Raw genomic sequence first — 27,024 nt, 5'->3', positions numbered from 1 at the left:
TTAATCATGCGAAGAGTTTAAGTGGGAGAACTAGCAAAATCGGTGGCTGACTACCTTTTTGCCCCACTGTACGCATGAATGTTATTTTGTTCTAAGATAAAATATGCAGTAAAAGTATGCAGCAGATCCTGTACATGTGAACGTACCCTACACCTTATTTGCCAAGTAGATGCTCAAACATACATCAGTGGGAGATTTATCAAAACCTGTGTAAAGGAAGAGTGGTGAAGTTGCCCATAGCAACCAATCAGCTTCTTTCTCAATTTTAGAGACCTTTACAAAAAATGAAAACCGCAATTTGGTTGCTATGGAGAACTGCACCACTCTTTCTCTACGCAGGTTTTAATAAATATCCCCCTGAATGTGTGTCAGTCAGCTTATGCACATCTTCCTTAGATTGTACAGGGCTACAAAACTTGATGTCATCTGCATAGATAAAAGCAGAACTGTCAATTCCATTCTCTATATCATTAATACAGAAGTGAAAGGGGAAACCGACAGCTGGTTGACCCACACTAAACCCAGTTGGGTGATAGTGTACATGAACTGGAGTTAAAGTGATGTATCACTTACCCAGTTCGGTACCGCTGTTCTGGAGAAACTCTCGGAATTAGCCTCCATTGCTAATATGTCAATAGACAGCTTTGTGCAATGGAGTTGGAAGCAGGCATCCCTGCCTGTCACATCTGCTCCTATATGCCCGCCTGCCTTGCGCTCACATGGGAGAAGGGGGGGCTCATAAATATTTTTGAGGTGGTTGGGCATATGCGAGCAGAAGGGAAGGAGGCAGGGAAGTGCTCTTGCCTCCATTCCTCAAAGCTGGCTTTTTGCATTGAAAGCTAATACCTGGTGTATCTCCCGAACAGCAGCACAGTTCTGGGTAAGTAAAACTTAATTTTAATCTGGATAATCCGCACTATAACCCTGTGTATTGGGTCCTGTCAGATCGGTGCTCTGATACTGCATGCTGCCTTTGCAGTCTAATAATGCAGAGCTTACACTGATAAGTGCTGTGCTATGGCACAGCATTGTTCAGTGTATGCAATCGAAAGACTAAGAAGTAGTGAATAAAATCAGGGAGAAATCAGAGTAGGGATGATTGACCACCACTCTTTGGCCTAAAGGAGTATGTATGTTTTTATATATATATATATATATATATATATTATCAATGTGTGCATGTGTGTGTTTATGTTTCAGCATCAGCCATTTGGAGGTGAAGATATTTAGATGAAACTTGATACACATGTTACTTATATGTTCACTAAGAATATAAGATAGTAAAGTTCTGTCAGGGTTTTTGTTTAAATTCCCTTGCAAGTCTATGGAAAATGTATATTCCAGCATAACTTCCAAATGGCTAAAGATATTTTGATAATACTTGGTAGTAGGGATCGTCCGATATCGTTTTTTTAGGGCCGATACTGATAATCGGTGGAGGTTAGGGCCGATAGCCGATAACTTATACCGATATTCCGGTATAAGTTATTGGCTATTTCTCCCCCCGCGACTCCGCTGCAGATCATTGATTTAAAGCGGGCGCTTTAAATCAATGCACTGCAGTGGCTTTTGCGGTGCCATAGGCCGCCACCGCCACCCGCTTCTCTCCCCCTGCCTGTCCGGGGGTCCTGAGACCTATCACCGCCACAGCTCCCCCCGCCGCACCGCCACTGCACCCGCGACCGCCCCCCCCGACCCGCCGCAACCGCCGCCGCACCCGTGACCGCCCCCCCCCCCCCCCGACCCACCGCACTGCGACCGTCCCCCCGCACCGGCCCCATTGCCTTCCCCATCCCCGGTTTTATAATTACCTGTTCCCGGGGTCCACTCCACATCTGGCTCCGGTGGCGTCCTCCTGAACTGTCACTGTGCGCACTGACGGTGACGTCACGTTGCGCACGTCACTCGTCATTGCGCACAGCGTAACGCAGGACGCAGCAGGAGCAAAAAGTAGCGTGGGCTCCGGTAACAGGTAATTATAAAACCGGGGATAGGGGGGGCAATGGGGCCGGGGCGGTGGGGGGTGCGGGGGGGCGGTAGCGGTGCGGGGGGCGGAGCATTATCGGTAATTGCCGAAAATGCCCAAAATCGTGATTATCGGCCGATAATATCGGCCATACCGATAATCGGTCGATCCCTACTTGGTAGACATGCTATGTATATGTAAAATAAAAATTATAGAATAGTTTAATTAAACCTAACCTCTACCCCCTTACATGAGAGGTTTTTTTTTGTCTGAACTCCCATGAAAGTCCATGGGACTTCTGGTACCTTATTCCATAAGCTTCGCTCTGCATATCTGGGTGAGTGCGTCAGTCCAGTTTGCAAGCCACACCCCTCCTGTAAGTCATGCCCATATTGCAAAGCTACGCTTAAATTGGAAAGCCACACCTTTTCTGTTTTCAACCCTTTTTGTGCGTCGGCCCATCTTTCAAGTCACCCCCACAAATCTTTCCACCTACCTACAATCTTTCCATCAATACTCAGCCCACCTGAGGTTGGGATATGAAGACTGGATATGAGGACAAGAACTTATTCCAATGTTGCTTTTCCCCTCGCAAGGATTAGGTAGGGAAAACCGGGCAAAGTTGGGTAATCTGTTAGTTTTTGGCTGCAGCACTCGGATAAATGCAAAGAGCAGGTGGTTTCACCACTTAAATGGTGTAGAAACTGCTTTGTTTTGGGGTGCCTTACTAATTGATTGAGGACAACTGGATCTTTATAAGGGTTTATTACAATCTATACATATAAATACAAAGGGGGAACCTAACTAATTAAGGGATAGGGGTGCATGGAAGAGGGGAAGGTGATAGGAAGGGGGTAGGAAGTGCTCTCTCTAACTCCTCATCCTATAAGTAACATATATATATATAAGTAACAGTCATCCACACATATTACCCATACATTGCCCATCCCAAGACATCTCCATGGCCAATCAGAACAGTTAGTTTATTTGCATTGCAATCAGTTCTTGTCCTTTTGATGTCTTCTTGTGTGGGGGATCCTCTTGTTGTCCCATTCTGTGTTGACAGATGTCCTTCCAAGTTTCCTCGAGAACCACACCTTGGTGGGCTGACAGGATGATTTGCAGTCCATTGTATCCAACACTGCAGGGGCTGGTTTTATGGCTTATATTATTGGAGGTAACAGGAACTGTAGCTCATCTCCATTCTTATGACTCAGGTTCCAGGCTTATTGTATGGCTTTGAACAGGATAAAAGCAAATGATTGTGTAATCAGCTGTTTGCATCAACCATCATTCCTGGAGCTAGTCCTGCCAACACCCATTCCATCCATGACATTCGACTGCATTCCATTATATTTGAGTCCATAATAAAAACATATCAAATTTATATTAGTGTGGCCAATGATGGCGTCCTGTCAGATATTAAAAAAAAAAAAAAAAATGCTTATATGTTCATACTACTTTAAAAAATAAAAAAACATTTTATTAAAGAAAGCTGCCTTTGAAAATCACTCCACTAGGGCTCCCCATACCTCCTGGGACATGGAGTCCCACAGCAGCATCAGCTTGTCCAAGGGTCATGGACAAGAGATTGCTGTTAGACAAGGCTGCAGGAGGAACACAGCTTACAGCAACACTGCTGTAACAAAGAATTTTACCAATCATGAGCCTCCAGCTGTTGCAAAACTACAATTCCAAGCATGCCTGGACAGCCAAAGGATGTAGGTTTGCAAAAGCTGTAGGCACACGGCGGAAGGCAACACTGCTGTAAAAAAAAAAAGTTATCCAAACATTTTACCTCCAACTATTCCAAAACTACACGTCCTAGCATTACAGGACTCCCTAAGGATGACACATAAATGATATAGGAAGATATAAGTTATACATTAACCATATTGTCTTTAGTGGTAGAGTACAGGCAATATCCAATAATAATTCCTTATGTGTGTGTGTGTGTATACAGCATAAAACCAGAGAGGAAGGGGTTACAGAATAGGGCTTCCAGGCTCGCTCCCGAGACCAGTGAGTCAGCAGAGTAAGGGAGAAAGCTTAGTCATGCACAGTGCAGGCAATAGAGGGACACGCTCCCTCTACAAGACAGAATTGAGGTGGCAGTTAGCAAGTTTAACCTCTTCAGGACAAAGGGCGTATGCATACGCCCTGCATCCTGAGTCCTTAAGGACGGAGGGCGTATGGATACGCCCGTGTGAATTCTGGTCCCCGCCGCTAGCCGGTCGGGGACCGGACCGGCATGACTGCTGATATCTATCAGCAGGCATCCCGTGCATATGCCCAGGGGGGGTCCTGAGACCCCCCCACCCTCCCCATGCCGGCGAGGGTATTTTCCATCCAGGGTGCCTCCAGCTGTTGCAAAACTACAACCCCCAGCATGTACTGATCACTGAAGTGCATGTGGGAGATGTAGTTATGCAACAGTTGGAGGTACGCAACTACAACTCCCAGCATGGCGAGACAGCTGTGTTTGGGCATGCTGTGATTTGTAGTTTTGCGACATCTGGAGGGCCACAGTTTGGAGATCACTGTGCAGTAGTCTCTGAACTGTAGCCCTCCAGATGTTGCAAAACTGCAAATCGCAGCATGCCCAAACAGCAAACAGCTGTCTTGCAATGCTGGGAGTTGTAGTTGCGTACCTCCAACTGTTGCATAACTACATCTCCCAGCATGCACTTCTGTGATAGGTACATGCTGGGGGTTGTAGTTTTGCAACAGCTGGAGGTACCCTGGATGTAAAATACTGAGTTAGGTAACAGAACCTAACTGAAGGTTTTCCAACCAGTGTGCCTCCAGCTGTTGCAAAAGGAGTTTTGCAACAGCTGGAGGTTTACCCCCACCCCCCCAAATGTGAATGTACAGGGTACATTCACACAGGCAGGTTTACAGTAGGTTTCCTGCTTCAAGTTTGAGCTGCTGCAAATTTTCTGCCGCAGCGCAAAAACTCCTAGCGGGAAACTCAGTGTAAACCTGCGCCAGTGCTAAAAACACTACACTTATACATAATAAAGGGTAAAACACTACATAAAAACCCCATTACACTGTCCCCCCCCCCCCCCCCAATAAAAATGAAAAGTCTATTATATGGCATTGTTTCCAAAACGGAGCCTCCAGCTGTTGCAAAACAATAACTCCAAGCATTTCCGAACAGCCACTGACTATCCAGGCATGCTGGGAATTTAGCAACAGCTGGAGGCACCCTGTTAGGGGTATTCTACGCCTGTGATTCCCAATGTACACCCCTATGCAATCCCTAATTTAGTCCTCAAATGAGCATGGAGCTCTCTCACTTCGGAGCCCTGTCGTATTTCAAGGTAACAGTTTAGGGCCACATATGGGGTATTTCCTCGACTCAGGAGAAATTGCACTACAAATTTCTGGGGGGGCTTTTTCTCCTTTTACCCCTTATGAAAAGGAAAAGTTGGGGTCTACATCAGCCGGTTAGTGTAAAAAAAAAAAAAAAAATTTACACTAACATGCTGGTGTTGCCCCATACTTTTCTTTTTATTTTCACAAGAGGTAAAAGGAAAAAAATTTGTAACACAATTTCTCCTGAGTACGGAAATAACCATATGTGGGCGTAAAATGCTCTGCGGGCGCACAACAAGGCTCAGGAGTGAGAGCGCATGTATAGTTGAGGCCTAAATTGGCCTAAATTGATGATTTGCAGAGGGGTGGCTGATTTTACAGCAGTTCTCACAAACCCCTAAAAATAAATACCCACATGTGACCCCATTTTGGAAACTACACCCCTCACTGAACGTAACAAGGGGTATAGTGAGCTTTAATACGCCACAGGTGTTTGACGAATTTTGGTTAAATTTGGCTGGGAAAATGAAAAAACATTTTTTTTAACTAAAATGCTGGTGTTACCCTAAATTTTTCATTGTCACAAGGGAAAATAGGAAAAATGGCCCCCAAAATTAGTAACCCCATTTCTTCTGAGTATGGAAATACCCCATATGTGGGTGTAAAGTGCTCTGCGGGCGAACTACAATGCTCAGGAGAGAAGGGGCGCCATTGAGATTTTGAAGCGAAAATTTTTCCAGAATCGAAGGCCACGTGTGTTTGCAAAGCCCCCATAGTGCCAGAACAATGGACCCCCCCCACATGTGACCCCATTTTGGAAACTACACCCCTCACAGAATGTAATAAGGGGTGCAGTGAGCATTCCCCCCCCCCCCCCCACAGGTGTCTGACAGATTTTTGGAACCGTGGTCTGTGAAAATGAAAAATGTAATTTTTCATTTGCACAGCCCACTGTTCCAAAGATCTATCAAACACCAGTGGGGTGTAAATACTCACTGCACCCCTTATTAAATTCTGTGGGGGGTGTAGTTTCCAAAATGGGGTCACATTTGGGGGGGGTCCACTGTTCTGGCACCACGGGGGGCTTTGTAAATGCACAAGGCCCCCAACTTCTATTCCAACCAAATTCTCTCTACATAATCTCAATGGCGCTCCTTCTCTTCTGAGCATTGTAGTGCGCCAGCAGAGCACTTGATGCCCACACATGGGGTTACAAATTTGGGGGGGTATTTTCTACTATTACCCCTTGTAGAAATGTAAAATTTGGGGAAAAACCTGCATTTTTGTGAAAAAAAAATTCATTTACACATCCAACTTTAACTAAAAGCCGTCACACACATGTGGGGTGTTAAGGCTCACTGTACCCCTTGTTACGTTCCCTGAGGGGTGTAGTTTCCAAAAAAGTATGTTCTGTGTTTTTTTTTTTTTACCCTGTTCTGGCACCATAGGGGCTTCCTAAATGTGACATGCTCCCAAAAACCATTTCAGCTAAATTTGCTTTCCAAAAGCCAAATGTGACTCCTTCTCTTCTGAGCATTGTAGTGCGCCCACAGTGCACTTGACGTCCACACAAGGGGTATTTCCATACTAAGAAGGGATGGGGTTACAAATTTTGGGGACATTTTCTCCTATTACTCCTTATAAAAATGTAAAATTTGGGATAAAAAAAAATGAATTTTTGTGAAAAAAAAATTATTTAGACATCTAACTTTAACGAAATGTCGTCAAACACCTGTGGGGTGTTAAGGCTCACTGTACCCCTTGTTATGTTCCCTGAGTGGTGTAGTTTCCAAAATATTATACCTTGTGGGGTTCTTGCTGTTCTGGCACCATAGGGGCTTCCTAAATGTAACATGCCCCCCAAAAACCATTTCAGAAAAATTCACTCTCCAAATTCCCATTGTCGCTCCTTCCCTTCTAAGCCCTCTAGTGCACCCACAGAACACTTCACATACACATATGATGTATTTCCTTACTCGAGAGAAATTGGGTTACAATTTTTAGGAACATTTTTCTCCTTTTACCCCTTGTAAAAATTCAAAATCTGGGTCTACAAGAGCATGCGAGTGTAAAAAATGAAGATTTTGAATTTTCTCTTTCACTTTGCTGCTATTCCTGTGAAACACCTGAAGGGTTAACACACTTTCTGAATGTCATTTTGAATACTTTGAGGGGTGCAGTTTTTATAATGTGGTCATTTGTGGGGTATTTCTAATATCAAATCCACTTCAAAACTGAACTGGTCCCTGAAAAATTCTGATTTTGAAAATGTTGTGAAAAATCGGAAAATTGCTGCTATACTTTGAAGCCCTCTGATGTCTTCCAAAAGTAAAAACATGGCAACTTTATGATGCCAACATTAAGTAGACATTTTGTGTATGTGAATCAATATATAATTTATTTGGGAAGTCCATTTTCCTTATAAGCAGAGAGTTTCAAAGTAAAAAAAAATCAAAATTTTCAAATTTTTCATCTAAGTTTGGAATTTTTTACCAAGAAATGATGCAAGTGTGGACAAAATTTTACCACTAACATAAAGTAGAATATGCCACGAAAAAACTATCTCGAAATCATAATGAAAAGTAAAAGCATCCCCGAGTTATTAATGCTTAAAGTGACAGTGGTCAGATAAGCAAAAAAAGGCCTGCGTCTTTAAGGTGAAAATGAGCTGCTTTCTTAAGGGGTTAATATGCTATTTTTAGTGAGATATGGGGGATAGAGACATAAAAAAAAGTACATGATCAGGATTAGGTACTGAGTAACATAAGTTTTTTTTTTTTTTGTGGGATCTGACAGGTATGCTTTAAGGACGAAGGGCATACCTGTACGCCCTTGTCCTACTCCACTTTTATAATGTGGGCTCAATCAGCAACCTGGAGAAATCGAGCACAGATAACACTGATCTATGCTATGCTATGGCATTTCATTGAGCAGTGTATGCAATCTGGACATTGGACTATAAAATAGTGTAAAAAAAAGTTAATAAATGGGATTTAACCCCTTCCCTCATAAAAGTTTAACCTCTTAAGGATGCAGGGCTTACCTGTATGCCCTTCGTCGCTCCTGTTCTATAATGCGGGGTCACGCCGTGACTCGTCAAATCGAGGCGGTCCCAGTGGCTAATGAAAGGCAGGACCTGTCACTAATACCGGACATCACCAATCACGGTGATGTCTGGTATTAACCCTTTAGACGTGGTGATCAAAGATGATCGCTGTGTCTAAAATTTTTAAATTTTAGCCGGGTTGATCGGGACCACCGCGGTGTCCCGATGAGCTTGCAGGACATGAGGACAGTCCTTACCTGCCTCCTCAGCGTCCGATCACCGAATGACTGCTCTGTACCTGAGATCCAGGCAGGAGCAGTCGAGCGGCAATAACACTGATCGATGCTATGCTTTGGCTATGGTGGGGAAATTATTGATGTCATTACAAAGTAAAATTGATGGCACAAAAAACAAGCCCTCATATGGGTCTGTAGGTGGAAAATTTAAAGCGTTATGATTTTTAGAAGGGGAGGTGGAAAAAACAAAAATGAAAAAATGAAAAAACCTGATGTCCTGAAGGGGTTAATTCTATTTTCAAATTTAACATGCAATGTTTCAGCTGACCATGCAGCCATTTTCATGATGCTTGAAAAAGGCTGCATGGGCAACTTAAACATTTCATGTTGCATTTGAAAATGGAATAAAACCACTTGCTTTTTGCATTTATCTGCGTGCTGTAGCAGTCTTTGTTCTTGCTCTTGGATCTGCATTTGGGCATATATAGATATATACACACACACACATAAATAAACACACACACATATATATGACTGGAGCGGTGCACATGTCAAACCGCAACGTAGGTGTCCTAAGGGACAGAAACCTCCCGTGGAGCAAAAATGATTTATTATTACATACCGTATTTATCGGCGTATAACACGCACTTTTTAGGCTAAAATTTTTAGCCTAAAGTCTGTGTGCGTGTTATACGCCGATACCGCCCCAGGAAAGGCAGGGGGAGAGAGGCCGTCGCTGCCCGCTTCTCTCCCCCTGCCTTCCCTGGGGTCTAGAGCGCTGCTGTCGGCCCTTCTCACCCCCTGGCTATCGGCACCGCTGCCCGTTCTGTCCCCCTGACTATCGGTGCCGGCGCCCCATTGCCGGCGCCGATAGCCAGGGGGAGAGAAGTGGCGCCGACAGCCAGGGGGAGAGAAGGGGCAGCGGCACCCATTGCCGGCGCCGCTGCCCCGTTGCCTCCCCCCATCCCCGCTGGCATTATTACCTGAGTCGGGTCCGCGCTGCTGCAGGCCTCCGGCGTGCGTCCCCGGCGTCGTTGCTATGCGCTGAACGGCGCGGCGCATGACGTCAGTGCGCCGCGCCGTGCATAGCAACGACGCCGGGGACGCACGCCGGAGGCCTGCAGCAGCGCGGACCCGACTCAGGTAATTATGCCACCGGGGATGGGGGGAGGCAAAAAACTTTTTTTACCCAAATATCCTTGGTAAAATGAGGGTGCGTGTTATAGGCCGGTGCGTGGTATACCCCGATAAATACGGTATGTGAAAGCATTAAAGCCACCACACTAGCTGGATATGTTCCCTGTAAATGATCCTGCCCGATATGCATGGCCCATGTGGCCTCCTGTTGTCTTCTCTGGCTGCTTAATATTCTTTGCCATCCTTTCCTCCCCCTGCAGCATTACACTACAAGTCTCAACAGTCATTGCAGCTCTGCTCTCATTGCCGTCCAGCTCCCTCTGAGAGCAGCCTCCACCCTCCTGCCCTTTGTCAAAGAGATTCAGTGTCTTATTGGCTGAAGCCACACTCCTCTCAGCATAAAGAAAACATAGAAACATAGAATGTGTCGGCAAATAAGAACCATTTGGCCCATCTAGTATGCCCAATAATCTGAATCCTATCAATAGTCCCTGGCCCTATCTTATATGAAGGGTAGCCTTATGCTTATCCCATGCATGTTTAAACTCCTTCATTGTATCTGCAATGACCACTTCTGCAGGAAGGCTATTCCATGCATCCACTACTCTCAGTAAAGTAATACTTCCTGATATTACTTTTGAACCTTTGCCCCACTAATTTAAAACTATGTCCTCTTGTGGTAGTTTTTCTTCTTTTATGGTCTATTCACATGTACAGTATTCTGTGCAGATTTGATGCGCAGGATTTTCTGCTGCAGATTTCAATGTAAACTGAGCACAGCTTGAAATCCTGCACATCAAATCTGTGCAGAATACTGTACGTGTGAAAAGACTCTTAAATATGCTCTCCTCCTTTACCGTTTTGATATCCTTTATGTATTTAAAAGTCTCTATCATATCCCCTCTGTCTCTTCTTTCTTCCAAGCTATACATGTTAAGGTCCTTTAACATTTCCTGGTAAGTTTTATCCTGCAATCCATGTACTAGTTTAGCAGCTCTTCTCTGAACTCTTTCTAGAGTATCTATATCCTTTTGGAGATACGGCCTCCAGTACTGCGCACAATACTCCAAGTGAGGCCTCACCAGTGTTCTGTACAGCGGAATGAGCACTTCTCTCTTTTTACTGCTTATACCTCTCCCTATACATCCAAGCATTCTGCTAGCGTTTCCTGCTGTTCTATTACATTGTATTCTTACCTTTAAGTCTTCTGAAATAATTACTCCTAAATTCCTTTCCTCAGATACTGAGGTCAGGACTGTGTCAAATATTCTATATTCTGCCCAAGGGTTTTTACGCCCCAGGTGCATTACCTTGCACTTATTCACATTAAATTTCAGTTGCCAGAGTTCTGACCATTCACATATAACTTATCAGTGTAGGGGGAAAAAAATCATGTGGTCTGTGTCTCTTAGGATGGTGGGGGCTGCTTTTAGAAAGAAACTTGGACAGAAACACAGTAGTTGGCAGGATGAAGTCTTTATCGCACTCTCTGCATGTAAGTGACAACTGAAAAGAGGGGAAACTGCTATATAGCTAATGAATAATATGTAGACAAATAGGTTGGTGAGAGGAAAAGGATGGGCTAGTATAGTGTTTAACGCTTTAGCAAAATTTTTAAACCCTATGGAGGAGATTTATCAAAACCTGTGCAGAGGAAAAGTTGGTCAGCTGCCCATAGCAACCAATCAGATCTCTTCCTTAATTTTTAAAAAGGCTACTGAAAAATGAAAGAAGCGATCTGACTGGTTGCTATGAGCAACTGGTTTACTTTTCCTTTGCACAGGTTTAAAAAGAGAAATAAATAAAATCCCCATACAGTGGGGAAAAGAATATTTAGTCAGCCACCAATTATGCAAGTTTTCCCACTTAAAAAGATGAGAGAGGCCTTTAATTTTCATCCTAGGTATTCCTCAATTATAAGGAGACACAATGAGAAAAAAAATCCATAAAATCAGTCTGATTAATTTTTTTTAAAGAATTTATTTGCAAATTATGGTGGAAAATAAGTATTTGGTCAATATCAAAAGTTCATCTCAATACTTTGTTATATAACCTTTGTTGGCAATGACAGAGGTCAAACGTTTTCTGTAAGTCTGCACAAGGTTTTCACACACTTGCTGGTATTTTGGCCCATTCCTCCATGCAGATCTCCTCTAGAGCAGTGATGTTTTGGGGCTGTTGCTGGGCAACACGGACATTCAACTCCCTCCAAAGGTTTTCTATGGGGTTGAGATCTGGAGACTGGCTAGGCCCCTCCAGGACCTTGAAATGCTTCTTACGAAGCCACTCCTTCATTGCTTGGACGGTGTGTTTGGGGACCAAGCCACATTTCATCTTCAATGCCCTTGCTGATTTAAGGAGGTTTTCACTCAAAATCTCACGCTACATGGCCCCATTAATTCTTTCCTTTACACGGATCAGTCATCCTGGTCCCTTTGCTGAAAAAACAGCCCCAAAGCATGATGTTTCCACCCCCATGCTTCACAGTAGATATTGTGTTCTTTGAATGCAACTCACCATTCTTTCTCCTCCAAACATGACGAGTTGAGTTTTTACCAAAAAAAAGTTCTAGTTTGGTTTCATCTGACCATATGACATTCTCCCAGTCCTCTTGTGGATCATCCAAATGCTCTCTAGCAAACTTAAGACGGGCCCGGACATGTACTGGCTTAAGCACAGGGACATGTCTGGCACTGCATGATTTGAGTCCCTGGCGGCCTAGTGTGTTACTGATGGTAGCCTTTGTTACTTTGGATCCAGCTCTCTGCAGGTCATTTAATAGGTCCTCCCGTGTGGTTCTGGGATTTTTGCTCACTGTTCTTGTGATCATTTTGACACCACAGGGTGAGATCTTGCGTGGAGCCCCAGATCGAGAGAGATTATCAGTGGTCTTGTATGTCTTCCATACAAGACCATGTCTTCTAATAATTGCTCTCACAGTTGATTTCTTCACACCAAGCTGCTTGCCAATTGCAGATTCAGTCTTCCCAACCTGGTGCAAGTCTACAATTTTGTTTCTGTTGTCCTTCAACAGCTCTTTGGTCTTGGCCATAGTGGAGTTTGGAGTGTGACTGTTTGAGGTTGTGGACAGGTGTCTTTTATACTGATAACAAGTTCAAACACGTGCAATTAATACAGGTAACGAGTGGAGGACAGAGGAGACTCTTGACAAAGTTAAAGGTCTGTGAGAGCCAGATATCTTGCTTGTTTGTAGCTGACCAAATACTTATTTTACCAAGGAATTTACCAATTAATTCATTAGAAATCCTGCAATGTGATTTCCTGTATTCTTTCCCCCCATTCTGTCTCTCATAGTTGGTGTACCTATGATGAAAATTACAGGCCTCTCTCCTCTTTAAGTGGGAGAACTTGCAAAATTGGTGGCTGACTAAATACTTTTGTTCCCCACTATATATCCACAGACGCCCCTCTGTTCAGGCTTCCATTCTCCTCTTTATAAAAGCAAATTAGGTTGGCTTTACTTCTGTACTTAGTAAAACTATGCTGGCTTATAATACTATTACCCCCTACAACTTCCTGTATGTTGTCCCTTTTTAGCCCCTTTAATAGTTTTTTAAGCCTACTGGTCTATAGTTAAGTGGGGAAGACCTAGAGCCCTTTTTGAAGATCGCCACCACATAATCATGTTGCTTGAATCTATGTCAATATGATATATTAATATATTTTCCTTAATCCATGGCTTTAGGTGTGTGACAATATTTTCGCTGGCATTCAGCATGGATGGCACATTTCTTTCTGCTTCAAGTAATACAGAGACTGTGCACATCTTCAAGTTGGAGACTGTCAAGGAAAAGTATGTATCAGTTTTCTGTTTGACTACATTGTGTTTTAATTAACTACTAAATTGCGAAGGTTTAAGTGTTTAAGAAATAACCTTTACCACATGCATCACTCTTGTTTAATTGAGCATAAAGTACATCATTATTTATTTTTCCATGTTTTGTAGTCATACAAGGAGCGCAGAGAGATGTAGTCCTGCGTCTGATAGCTATACTATAAGAAAAATCAAGAACACCAATATAGTGTCTAGGGTGTGCCTAAAAATAAACGTTTTATTACTGACAAGTTAAAATGTAAATCTAATTTAACATGTATTTAGATAGTTACATAGTTAGTACGGTCGAAAAAAGACATACGTCCATCAAGTTCAACCAGGGAATTGAAGGGTAGGTGTGTGGTGGGATATTGGGGGAAGGGATGGGATTAAGCATTAATGTTATTTTGTTCCAGGAATGTATCTAGCCCTGTTTTAAATTCATTAATCATTCCTGCTGTGACTAGTTCCTGAGGTAGACTGTTCCATAAATTCACAGTTCTTATGGTAAAGAAGGCGTGTCACCCCTTGAGACTAAACCCTTTCTTCTCCAAATGGAGGGAGTGCCCCTTTGTCCTTTGAGGCGGTTTAACCTGGAACAGTTTATCTCCATATGTTTTGTAAGGGCCATTAATATATTTATATATGTTTATCATATCCCCCCTTAAACGTCTCTTCTCAAGACTAAACATTTGTAACTCCTTTAATCGCTCCTCATAGCTAAGATGTTCCATGCCCCATATTAGTTTAGTCGCGCGTCTCTGCACCCTTTCCAGCAATACAGTGTCCCTTTTATGGACTGGTGACCAAAACTGAACAGCATATTCTAGGTGAGGCCGTACCAATGCTATATAAAGGGGGAGTATTATGTCCCTGTCCCTCGAGTCCATGCCTCTTTTTATACATGACCATATCCTGCCGGCCTTGGAAGCAGCAGCCTGACTTGTGTCAACTATCACCACAAATAACAAGGGATGTCCTTGGTGCATATAACAAAAGTACAAATTACTCCCACCAAATAGAGCCACCGATGCGTTTCTCCCAATAGTTAAAATGGCATCATCAGGGTGGTTCAGAAATTGGTTTAGATAAACATCACAAAATATATAGCAAATATCACATTTGGATTTCATATAATAGGTGACAGATATGCACAGGTCTCTCCCTAACTATTCCTGTAAGGAAAAAGAGTAGAGCCATAGATCGTGTATGTGAACAAAAATATATCTGTCCCTAAAGAAGTTCAATGTGTCCAGGAACACCGGTCTGGTCCACCTAGAAAAACACAAGTACAAAAATAACCCCGTCAATGTATTGTACCTAGGAGAGAAAGTTGGGAAACTGTATAAAGTCCCTGCTCTTACTCACGGTTTCCTTCTCAGGAGGGGTCTGTTACCACCTGCTGTAGCGCAGGGAGCTGCTAGCTCACAGAGCGAGTAGAGCTGCGAAGCGAGATGCCGGCGTCTGACATCACTTCCTGTCAGCTGCCAGATATACTCCCCCGGCCGTGCTTGCCTCCATGACGCGCTTGTGGGGGCGTGCGATCGCTTCTGTGCAGATACGGCCGTGCATACATTACATATCGGCAGCTGAATGTATCGGAATGTGATGTCATTAAATAAATCTTATTTTAGGTTGCTTATCTATATGCACTATATAGAATGAGTAGCTAGTGTGTACTGTATTGTTAGAATGTTATTTCTGATCAAATTTAAATTTAAAACACGAGGTGCATCATGAGGAGTAAAGCAGAGACAGGGGATATGGTAATCAAACAGGGGCAAAAGATTTTGCCCAATAGCTCTGTGAGGGGGGGAGGGGACATAGGATAGCCCTAGTAAGGTAAGTAACGGGGAAAAAAATCCTTTGCCCCTGTTTGATTACCATATCCCCTTTCTCTGCTTCACTCCCCATGATGCACCTCGTGTTTTAAATTTAAATTTGATCAGAAATAACATTCTAACAATACAGTACAAACTAGCTACTCATTCTATATAGTGCATATAGATAAGCAACCTAAAATAAGATTTATTTAATGACATCACATTCCGATACATTCAGCTGCCGATATGTAATTTATGCACGGCCGTATCTGCACAGAAGCGATCGCACGCCCCCACAAGCGCGTCATGGAGGCGTGCACGCTCGCTCGAGTATATCCAGCAGCTGACAGGAAGTGATGTCAGAGGCCGGCATCTCGCTTCACCAAGCGAGTAGAGCTGCGAGCTAGCAGCTCCCTGCGCTACAGCAGGTTGTAAGAGACCAGTCCTGAGCAGGAAACCGTGAGTAAGAGCAGGGACTTTATACAGTTCCCTAACTTTCTCTCCTAGGTACAATACATTGACGGGGTTCTTTTTGTACTTGTGTTTTTCTAGGTGGATTAGACTGGTGTTCCTGGACACATTGAACTTCTTTAGGGACAGATATATTTTTGTTCACAGGAACGATCTATGGCTCTACTCTTTTTCCTTACAGGAATAGTTAGGGAGAGACCTGTGCATATCTGTCACCTACTATATGATATCCAAATGTGATATTTGCTATATATTTTGTGATGTTTATCTAAACTAATTTCTGAACCTCCCTGATGACGCCATTTTAAGTATTGGCAGAAACGCGTCGGTGGCTCTATTTGGTGGGAGTAATTTGTGCTTGTAGGGCCAGATTGGGCTGAGCCCATCTGCACTTACGTTATATGCACCAAGGACATCCCTTGTTATTTGTGGTGATAGTTGACACAAGTACACGTTAAGTTAGATTTACATTTTAACTTGTCAGTAATAAAAGTTAATTTTTAGGCAAACCCTAGACACTATATTGGTGTTCTTGATTTTTCTTCCATGTTTTGTAGCTAAGGGTTGTGTGTGTAATACTGATGTCATCTTGAACAAACACAAAAATATTTAATCTCTTAATGACTGTCGATACGCCTTTTTACAGCGGTCATTAAGGCTGCGTATTCTAGCCCAGTGGTTTCACTACCTTTTCAGTATGCAGATGTGTAGTATACCAATATATAGAGATTTTGTTCAATATGTTTAACTACATGTATGTATGTAAAGAATAGTGAGCGTCATGTAATTTTAGATCAACCAAAAAAGGCTACACCATTACCCCCTCCCGCAGACTGCTGTTTATAATCAGCGGGTTGTGCAGTGCGTTTGCGCACCCCGCCGTTTATAAAAGGCATACAGTTAACCCGGCGCTGCACAGCGCATCGCACGGGTTAACCAGCAGAAGTCCCGCTGTTTCCAGCAGGAGACAACTTCTGCTTCACCCCCCAGGACCATCCATTGATGGTCCTGGTCAGCGATCACTGTGATTGGTCCCTGTGGACCAATCACAGTGACCTGGGGTGAAAGTTCAGATCCCCACACTGCCCGCCCCTGGAAGTCGGGCTAAACGGGGTAAGATGGCTGCAGGGGCTCGCGGGGACCTGTGGCATAGGGGGCGGGGGAACACGCGGGGAGCAGCGGCGGGACCGAGGAGCAGCGTCGGGAACGGCCACGTGAAGGAGCAGCGATGGGACCGGTAGGTAAGTACATGGTCCTTAGAGGCAGCAGTGAAGATCTTCAGTGCTGCTTCTAGGAGTCTGAAAACTACAACTCCCAGCATGCCCAGACAGCCTTTGGCTGTCTGGGCATGCTGGGAGTTGTAGTTTTGCAACTTCTGGAAGGCCCCAGTTTGGAGACCATTGTATAATGGTCTCCAATCTGTGCTCTTCCAGCTGTTGCAAAACTACAACTCCCAGCATGCACTGACTGTCCAGGCATGGTGGGAGTTTTAGTTCAGCAACATCTGGCCCTTCAGATGTTGATGAACTACAACTCCCAGCATGCCTGGACAGTCAGTGCATGTTGAGAGTTTTAGTTTTGCAACAACTGGAGACACACTGGTTGGGAAACATTGTCTGTTTCTAATTCAGTGTTTCCTAACCTGTGTGCCTCCAGCTGTTGTAAAACTATAACTCCCAGCATGCACTAACAGACCATGCATGCTGGGAGTTATGGTTTTGCAACAGCTGGTGCACCCCCCCCCCCCCTGTGAATGTACAGGGTACATTCACATGGGCGAGGGTTTTACAGTGTGTTTCTCGCTGCAAGTTTGAGATGCAGCAAATTTTGCGCTGGGAAACTCGCTGTAATCCCCTGCCCGTGTGACTTTACCCTAAAAACACTACACTACCACAAAATAAAATAAAAAGTTAAAAACCCTACATATACACATACCCCTACACAGTATCCCCCCCCCCCCCCCACAATAAGAACGTCCGGTACGCCACTGTTTCCAAAGCGCAGCCTCCAGCTGTTGCAAAACAGCAACTCCCAGTATTGCTGGACAACCATTGACTGTCCAAGCATGCTGGGAGTTTTGCAACAGCTGGAGGCACCCTGTTTGGAAATCACTGGCGTAGAATACCCCTATGTCCACCCCTATGCAAGTCCCTAATTTAGGCCTCAAATGCGCATGGCACTCTCTCACTTTGGAGCCCTGTCGTATTTCAAGGCAACAGTTTAGGGCCACATATGGGGTATTGCCGTACTCGGAAGAAATTGCGTTACAAGGTTTGGGGGGGGGGGGGCTATTTCTCCTTTAAACCCTTCATGAAAAGGAAATGTTGGGGTCTACACCAGAATGTTAGTGTAAAAAAATTAAATTTTTTACACTAACATGCTGGTGTTACCCCATACTTTACATTTTCACAAGAGGTAAAAGGGAAAAAAGCCCCCCAAAATTTGTAACGCAATTTCTCCTGAGTACGGAGATACCCCGTATGTGGGCACAAAATGCTCTGGGGGCACAACAAGGCCCAGAAGGGAGAGTGCACCATGTACATTTGAGGTGATTTGCACAGGGGTGGCTGATTGTTACAGCGGTTTTGACAAACACAAAAAAAACAAAAACCCCACATGTGACCCCATTTCGGAAACTAGACCCCTCACAGAATGTAATGAGGGGTGCAGTGAGAATTTACCCCCCACAGGTGTCTGACAGATCTTTGGAACAGTGGTCCGTGAATGTGAAAACTTTTGTCAGCCCACTGTTCCAAAGATCTGTCAGACACCAGTGGGGGGTAAATGCTCACTGTACCCCTTGTTACGTTCCTCAAGTGGTCTAGTTTCCAAAATAGTATGCCATGTGGGTTGCTGTCCTGGCACCATAGGGGCTTCCTAAATGCGACATGCCCCCCGAGCAAATTTTGCTCTCAAAAATCCAAATATGACTCCTCTTCTGAGCATTGTAGTTCGCCCATAGTGCACTTCAGGTCCACTTATGGGGTACCTCCATACTCAGAAGAGATGGGGTTACAAATTTTGGGGTGGTATTTTCTGCTATTAACCCTTGCAAAAATGTGAAATTTGGGGGGGGGGGGGGAAACACACATTTTAGTGAAATTTATTTTATTTTTTTTACATATGCAAAAGTCGTGAAACACCTGTGGGATATTAAGGCTCACTTAATTCCTTGTTACGTTCCTCAAGGGGTCTAGTTTCCAAAATGGTATGCCATGTGGATTTTTTTTTGCTGTCCTGGCACCATAGGGACTTCCTAAATGCGACATGCCCCCCTGAGCAAAATTTGCTCTCAAAAAGCCAAATATGACTCCTTCCCTTCTGAGCATTGTAGTTCGCCCGTAGTGCACTTCAGGTCAACTTATGGGGTACCTCCATACTCAGAAGAGATGGGGTTACAAATTTTGGGGGGTATTTTCTGCTATTAACCCTTGCAAAAATGGAAATTTGGGGGGGAAACACACATTTTAGTGAAAAAATATATATATATTTTTTTACATATGCAGAAGTCGTGAAACACCTGTGGGGTATTAAGGCTCACTTTATTCCTTGTTACGTTCCTCAAGGGGTCTAGTTTCCAAAATGGTATGCCATGTGTTTTTTTTTTTTTGCTGTTCTGGCACCAAAGGGGCTTCCTAAATGCAACATGACCCCCAAAAACCATTTCAGAAAAACGTACTCTCCAAAATCCCCTTGTCGCTTCTGAGCCCTCTACTGTGCCCGCCGAACACTTTACATAGACATATGAGGTATATGCTTACTCGAGAGAAATTGGGCTACAAAAATAAGTATACATTTTTCCTTTTACCCCTTGTAAAAATTCAAAAATTGGGTCTACAAGAACATGCGATTGTAAAAAATTAAGATTGTGAATTTTCTCCTTCACTGTGCTGCTATTCCTGTGAAACACCTAAAGGTTGAAACGCTGACTGAATGTCATTTTGAATACTTTGGGGGGTGCAGTTTTTATAATGGTGTCATTTGTGGGGTATTTCTAAGATGAAGACCCTTCAAATCCACTTCAAACCTGAACTGGTCCCTTAAAAATATTGAGTTTGAAAATTTTGTGAAAAATTGGAAAATTGCTGCTGAACTTTGAAGCCCTCTGATGTCTTCCAAAAGTAAGAACTCATCAATTTTATGATGCAAACATAAAGTAGACCTATTGTATATGTGAGTCAAAAAAAATTATTTGTAATATACATTTTCCTTACAAGCAGAAAGCTTCAAAGTTAGAAAAATGCAAAATTTTCAAATTTTTCATCAAATTTTGGGATTTTTCACCTAGAAAGGATGCAAGTTACCACAAAAAATTACCACTATGATAAAGTAGAATGTGTCACAAAAACACTATCTTGGAATCAGAATGATAACTAAAAGCATTCCAGAGTTATTAATGTTTAAAGTGACAGTGGTCAGATGTGCAAAAAACGCTCTGGTCCTTAAGGCCAAAATGGGCTTGGTCCTTAAGGGGTGAAAGGGGTTTTCCCATAAACAACATTTATCACCTATGGACAGGGAGCATATTAAGTATCTTATTGTACCCGACAGAGATAGCCGATTATTGTACTTGGAACAGCTGAATCCTATACAACCCCCCCCTCTCCCAGTACTCCAGATTCATACCACGGTTGCTAATCATTTGGAGCTACAGCCTGTTAAGAAAACCAGCGAGAATAGGCATCCACTCTTTCTTCACAGGCACTGGCCTCTGCAAGGGAACATTTCTTCCTGCCCAGTACCAGCATGGGGCATTTTGACAGTATTATACTCAGGGGCACAGTGTGTGGCAGTATAATAATTCAGGTTCATAATGTTTGGCATTGTAATATTCAAAGGGTATAGTGTTTGGCAGTATTATACTCAGAGGAACAGTGTACAGCAGTATAATATTCTGGGGTACGGTGTGTGGCGGTATTATACTTAGGTAAACAGTATGGCTGTTTAATAATCAGAGACACAGTGTGTGGCAGTATTCAGATCATACTTGGAGCTGTATATTTACATTTTTCACAGTTCAATAGCATGTTTTACCGTGTGGCTTCTTATTGGGGTAATAATAATGTTCTGCAACAGGCAGCGCCCCCTCTTCCATGGCCACTAGGTGTGAATCAGTCCTTAGCGTTCAACTCGGACCTTCACCTGTTGGCAGACCTAGATAAGTGTACCTTTACTAAAGGTAATTTGGTACATCTGGTCTAGATGAGGCAAATAACAGCCACTTCACAGCAGTGTCATACTGTATCTCAATTACTTGCCACAGTGATGTCCTGCCTCTGGACCCCAGCGTCACTCTTGGCCCAAGTGTCACGATTTCTGACAGGAAGAGGATGGGGAATGGAGCAGGACACTGGTGGCACAGCGGGAGCGCTGGAGAAAGTAAAGGTTTTGTTTTTTTCAAATAACCCCTTTAAGGAAAGAAATATCAGTGAGGGTGTGTTCACATTAACAAAGATGTGAAGTGACAAAGTTGCATGCAAATAGCAGAACAATATATTTTAAAGCTTTTGCCCATTAACCTGAAATTGTAGTTGTATTACTTTAAAGTGTGCAGAACAACTTCTAAACAAATGAGCTTATAGCTTTGACCACTCAACAAAGTGTGCACACTGTCGAACACCAGCTGCATGTTATGTAAATTAATATTAAAGTAACATCCTTCAGTTTTTCCATTACTTATTTTGCATATTCCAATGACCCCCAGCTTTAAATAATTTTATTAATAAAGCTGGCCAAAATCTGAAATTGCATCTGCATCCCTCAAAATGGATTTTATTTGTAGAGGTAGGCTATGTTCATATGATGGAATGTCCGTGTGGAAAATTTCCTGTGAGGACATTCCACCGACAGCGGAGCGCTGCGCTAGGACAGCTTAGAAATTCCCTGTCTCATAGACGGCAATTTCTGTTTCTGCCACGGAAATTCCGCTGTGTACACAATGCAGCAGAATCCCATTAAAATCTGCGGAATTCTAATGCAGAATTTGTGAGCCTTAAGAAGTTTATCCCGTGATAAGATTAGTGAAGGGGGGCGTGGCCTGTCTGCCGAGGACACTGGCCACATAGCGTGTGAGCTCCGGTCCTGAGGCCTTATTGAGTGACATTACCGAGCATATACCGCCTTATATCTCGCTCCCACTGTCTCCCACCCTCACCTGGACCATGGCCGGACGCAGGAAGCGTCTCCCAAAACCGGGGACGTTGCAAAAATTGTTTTACCTCTGCTGGGCGCCAAGCCGTCCTCTCATGCTTCCTCCTTCAGCTCTCGCACTCGCCTGCCTTTCCGCACCCTAGACGCTTCAGCTCAGACCCAGCGCTGTTCGCGCACGCTTCACAGTCTCACCAGTCGGACTTTCCGGGTCTCCATCCCTCTTCCGTGGCCCGCAGCACGGAGGACCTCCGATCCTCACTGCATGGCGCCTCCACCTGCTCTCCCACTCCGGCGGCATCTCCTCCTTCCATTTCGCCTTCCTCCAGCCCAGCCAAGCAACGGCTGAGGCTCGCTACAGACGCCTGTGATGAGACTGCCCCGACCAGAAGTGACTCTCACATCTCCCTTCCACCCGTGAGTACCTTGCTGGTTGCTATTAATGTGTCCGGCCAAATGGTGACTGATGTGACTATGAAGGACTTGTTAATGGCGCTAAGGCAAATGTTGCTGGGGGACAGTATGCTTGGGCCTGTGACGGCAGCCGTGGACGACCTTGGGGGTAGGGTGGATGACCTAGAAAACAAGATGGAGGAGTTCTCTGACTCCCATAATGTCCTCATAGACTCTCACACCTCTCTAGAGGAGACCGTTGAGGCCCTCACAGCAAAAGTGGCAGATTTAGAGGATAGGAGTAGGAGGAATAATATCAAGCTGCGGGGCATCCCTGAATCAGTCTCACCATGGGACATCCCCCAATTTGTTCGCTCCCTACTGCAAGCAGTGCTCCCCTCCTGCACCCCACATGAGCTGGAAGTAGATAGGACGCACAAAGTCCCTCGCCCAAAACACCATGGTGATGCGGTGCCCAGGGACGTTCTAGCGAGAGTACACTTCTTCACAATAAAAGAAAGGGTGATGGAGTACTCCCGAAAAAAACGGAGGCCTGCCAGCTCCGTTTCATAAGATCACCTTATTTGCTGTCCTGTCTGCTGCTACACTGCAGGCACGGAGGAACCTGCTGCCGGTTACCCGGGCCCTTTGTTCAGCTAACGTGCCTTACAGATGGGGGTTCCCCCTGAAGCTTCTGATACGCAAAGACAATGCCTTGCATGTTATCAGCTCACTCAGAGGGTCTCACTTTCCTTTCGGAGCACCGAATTCCTGCGGATTCTCAGACTACGCGACTACTGGAGGCACAGATATCCAGAACATCCAAGGACTTGTCCATGACTTTAATTAGGGTGGTATATCCTTCTTAGCTTTGCTGATATTCTTTGGCCTCTTGTTACTGGTTACTGTCCTTTGGCTACAGTGTGGACGGTTACCCCGCTCTCTGATGCAAGCTCTCTCCATGGGAGCTCTCTCACTTTTACTTTGTTTGTTGTTATTTTATTTGTTTGTACCAACCATTTGTCTACACAACTGTGTGAAACATTATGCTTATCCTGTTGTCTTTTGACCTGTGCTTTTGAAGTGTTATTCCTGCCTAGAGCTCCCTAACTGCATACATACCACCGATGTTACAGCTTATTCTCATTTACCATATCCTGTGGTAGTCAAAATTGCTTGTGTTAATGCTAATGGTTTAAACTCCCCTCATAAACGCTCCCATTTGTGGAAGGAAACATGCTCCCTTAAATGTGATGTGCTCTGCATACAAGAGACACATTTGTTAGAATGCGATGCCTGTAGAATAAAGCTCCCATCCTTTCCCCATATTTTCCACTCCCACTTCATGTCAAAGGCCAGGGGTACCCTTATGCTGTAAATAAATGTGTCTTCTTCTCCCTTAGAAAGACAAAAAGAAAAAAGGACACGCGCCCCTAGTGTAATACTTCAAGACCTTGGGGTAAGGGAAGGGGTTGGTGTTCCACTTACCAGATGGTGTTGCGCTATGGGCACAACACCTAGATGAGCTCGAGTGATGATGCAGTGTGCTGAATGCAGCCTGGATCCTCCGGTATCAGCGTAGCTGGCCGGCTTGCAGAGATATCAGGAACAGGAAGGAAAGATGATCCTCAATAGGCGCAATAAACAGCAGTAACGGAGATTTCCATTGTCATCCATCGTTCATATAAAGATATTTATTGAGCACACAGTAGCAACGTGTTTCTTGCCTGGATCGGGCACTTCCTCAGGCAAATGTGCATATACAAACATAAAAATGGCAGCAACTTAAATAGGCATGGATACGCAACTATTCAAAGGTCAAATTAATTAGGCTATTCAGGAACGCAAGTAACTAGACCAGTCGTAGTAAAAAACAACTTAGTGATTTAGATAATTTACATAAAACAAACTTCATCATAAAATAATTTGTCTTTAAAGGAAAGAGACATATACAGTAGTTGGATTTAGTAGGTTTGCAGCTTATTGCGCTGCAGTATCCTAATAGGAGAATATGGTTCAGTATTTGGAGATATCTGCTGAAAACTCACAGGACTTGGGTGAATGATCAGCAGAAGCACTGTGTTAGGTATCAATGAGTAAATCGCTATTTTGTTGCATGGTGAGTTTCACTCACCACCGCTGTTTGGATCGGCTCCGCTATCAGCAGGAGCGCTATGTATATTGTAGCGGAATCAGAAAGGGGCAGGTGCTCCAGTTTAACTTTGATAGACAGCGCTTCACAGAGACCGCTCTGCTATCAGCAGGAGCGCTAAGTAAGTAGTGACGGAGTAGAAAAGGGGCGGGTGTTCTGGTATCACTTGGACGGGCATCCCTTTACAGACAGCGCTTGAAAAATATCGCTTCACAGGAAGCGCTATACATACCGTGGCGGGGTTGAAAAGGGGCGGGTGTTCTTATATCGCTATAATGATTGTCGTTTCATAGGGAGCGCTATACAGGCAGGTTAAAAACTGGGTGGTGCTCTATAATAGTGCTATGATATGTGGTTGGATAGTAGGCAGGCAAATAGTGTAAGTGGTCTGGAATATACAAAACGGGACGAAGGGACATAGATAACCTAATAAAGGTATTTTGCTACTTTTTAAAAATCTCATATAACATGTGAATGAATAAAAAGCATGTCAAGAGCAGAACCCAGATCACGGCCAGCCTAATAGGGGTATAGTATATATAAACCAAGTAAGTGGGATTTAGTGTGCTAAAATTGGCCGGATTATTGAGTACCGGACTAAAAGGAACAAGCAGTGAAGCGCTGCTAGATTCCATAGGGTATTCAGGCGAACATTCATAGTATTAAAATATAAAGTTGCTGTTCAATAAAATAACACATTCAAAAAGTGACTAAAATACAATAGCATGCACATAGTGGGGTCCCTGATGCAATCAATAACAAGCAGCATCCTATGTACAAAAAATGGCATACATCAACCATATCAGAGTATATAATAAAAACTATGTTCAAAAAAGTAGCACATTTGCAAGGAAAAAATTAAATTAAATACACATTTTGGGATCCCTTGCATGAGATCCAACACAACATATTGATGTACACATAATGACATATATGAAACCCGTTCGGGTATAAGACCCATGGTAGATTGGTTGGTATAATTGATTGATCAAAAATAATAGATGAAAAATAATGGTTACTTTAAGTTACATATTGTGAAAACTATTTAAAACTATAGATACACAGGAACATTGCTCCCTGTACCCATAGCTCCTGTGTAGCTATAGTTTTAAATGGGGTTCCCTGGTTCTTGGAGGAGATTTCAACCTGGTGATGGATCCCCTGCTTGATTCCACCACTCATTCCCGCACTCCATCCATGTCTCTGTCTCAATGGGCTTGGAAACATGAACTCTACGACACATGGCGCCTAGGTCACAGTGACGAACGGTGTTACACTTTTCTATCTCAGATTCATACCTCATACTCCCGGTTAGACATGTTACTAGTTGACAGATCTCTTTTATTCAACATTGCAGACACTTCTATTTCAGATATAACGTGGTCTGACCACTCCCCTATTACTCTCTCATTACAAGACACTGTTTCCTCTTCAAATACCTACCTTTTGGCTTCTTAGCCCCTTCCTGCTGTCCCACCGAGAGTATACCCAGAAGCTTAGTGATGATATCTCTAATTACTTCTCCCTTAATGTAGGTTCCGTTAACAGTGCGATCCCCCTCTGGAATTACCACAAGGCCATAATACGAGGTCTATGCATTAAATATGGATCTAGTCTCAAGAAACTAAGGGATCGGGAATGAACATCTCTTCTCTCCCAGTTACAGATTGCAGAACAGACTAACAGGGAGAACCCCTCTTCGGACTCAGCAGCTGTCCTCTGCACGCACAGAGGCTGAAGGCTAGACAGCTTAAAACCCGTATCCCACACCTTACCCACCCCACCACTGGTGCCAAATTAGTTACACCTCAGGACATAGCCAATGGCTTCTCTTCGTTTTACGCTGCACTGTACAATCTCAGGGACTCCCTTCCTACCCCACCAGATTACATGTCCTCCATTACTCAATATTTAAATAACCTCAATTTACCCTCACTAACAGACCAACAGCGGGATATCCCTCACTGAAGTCCAGAAAGTTGTAAATTCCCTCCCACAAAATAAAGCACCGGGACCAGACGGTTTCACTAGTGCCTACTATAAGTCCTTCTCCACCCTCCTGTCTCCCCACTTGACAAATTTTTGTAATGAAGCCATGTCTACCGGTACTCTCCCCCCCTGAAAACCTCCAAGCATTAATAACAATCATACCCAAGCCAGGAAAATCTACCGATCTCCCACAAAACTTACGTCCAATCTCGTTGTTGAATCAGGACACCAAAATATTCGCTAAGATTATCGCACTCAGGCTCTCTCCTATCCTACCAGGCCTGGTTAGTTCTGATCAGTCTGGATTTGTGGCGGGGCGTCAGACTGCGGACAACACCCGCCGTTTGCTGGATGTCCTTTACCACATAGAGAGCACTTCCATACCTGCGTTGCTTCTTGCTCTGAACACCGAAAAGGCCTTTGACCGACTTCACTGGTCGTTTGCCTTCTCGGTCCTGAAAACAATGGGCTTCTCTGGCCCTGTTCTTTTAGCCATTCAGGCCCTTTA

General features: G+C 43.9%; 1 protein-coding gene across 3 annotated transcripts in view; it reads left to right on the top strand.

The window, feature by feature from the left end:
- Nucleotides 1–27,024, top strand: part of WIPI2 (WD repeat domain, phosphoinositide interacting 2) — a 241,314-nt gene that overhangs the window by 179,865 nt on the left and 34,425 nt on the right. For all 3 annotated transcript variants that reach the window (XM_056534649.1, XM_056534648.1, XM_056534650.1), the window contains exon 8: nucleotides 13,413–13,520. In XM_056534649.1, coding sequence (XP_056390624.1) covers nucleotides 13,413–13,520 — 108 coding nt within the window. The remainder of the gene's footprint in view (nucleotides 1–13,412; nucleotides 13,521–27,024) is intronic.

Source organism: Hyla sarda, chromosome 8 (genome assembly GCF_029499605.1).
Source record: "Hyla sarda isolate aHylSar1 chromosome 8, aHylSar1.hap1, whole genome shotgun sequence".
Classification (NCBI taxonomy): Eukaryota; Metazoa; Chordata; class Amphibia; order Anura; family Hylidae; genus Hyla; species Hyla sarda.
This window is presented reverse-complemented; position numbering and strand designations above follow the sequence as displayed.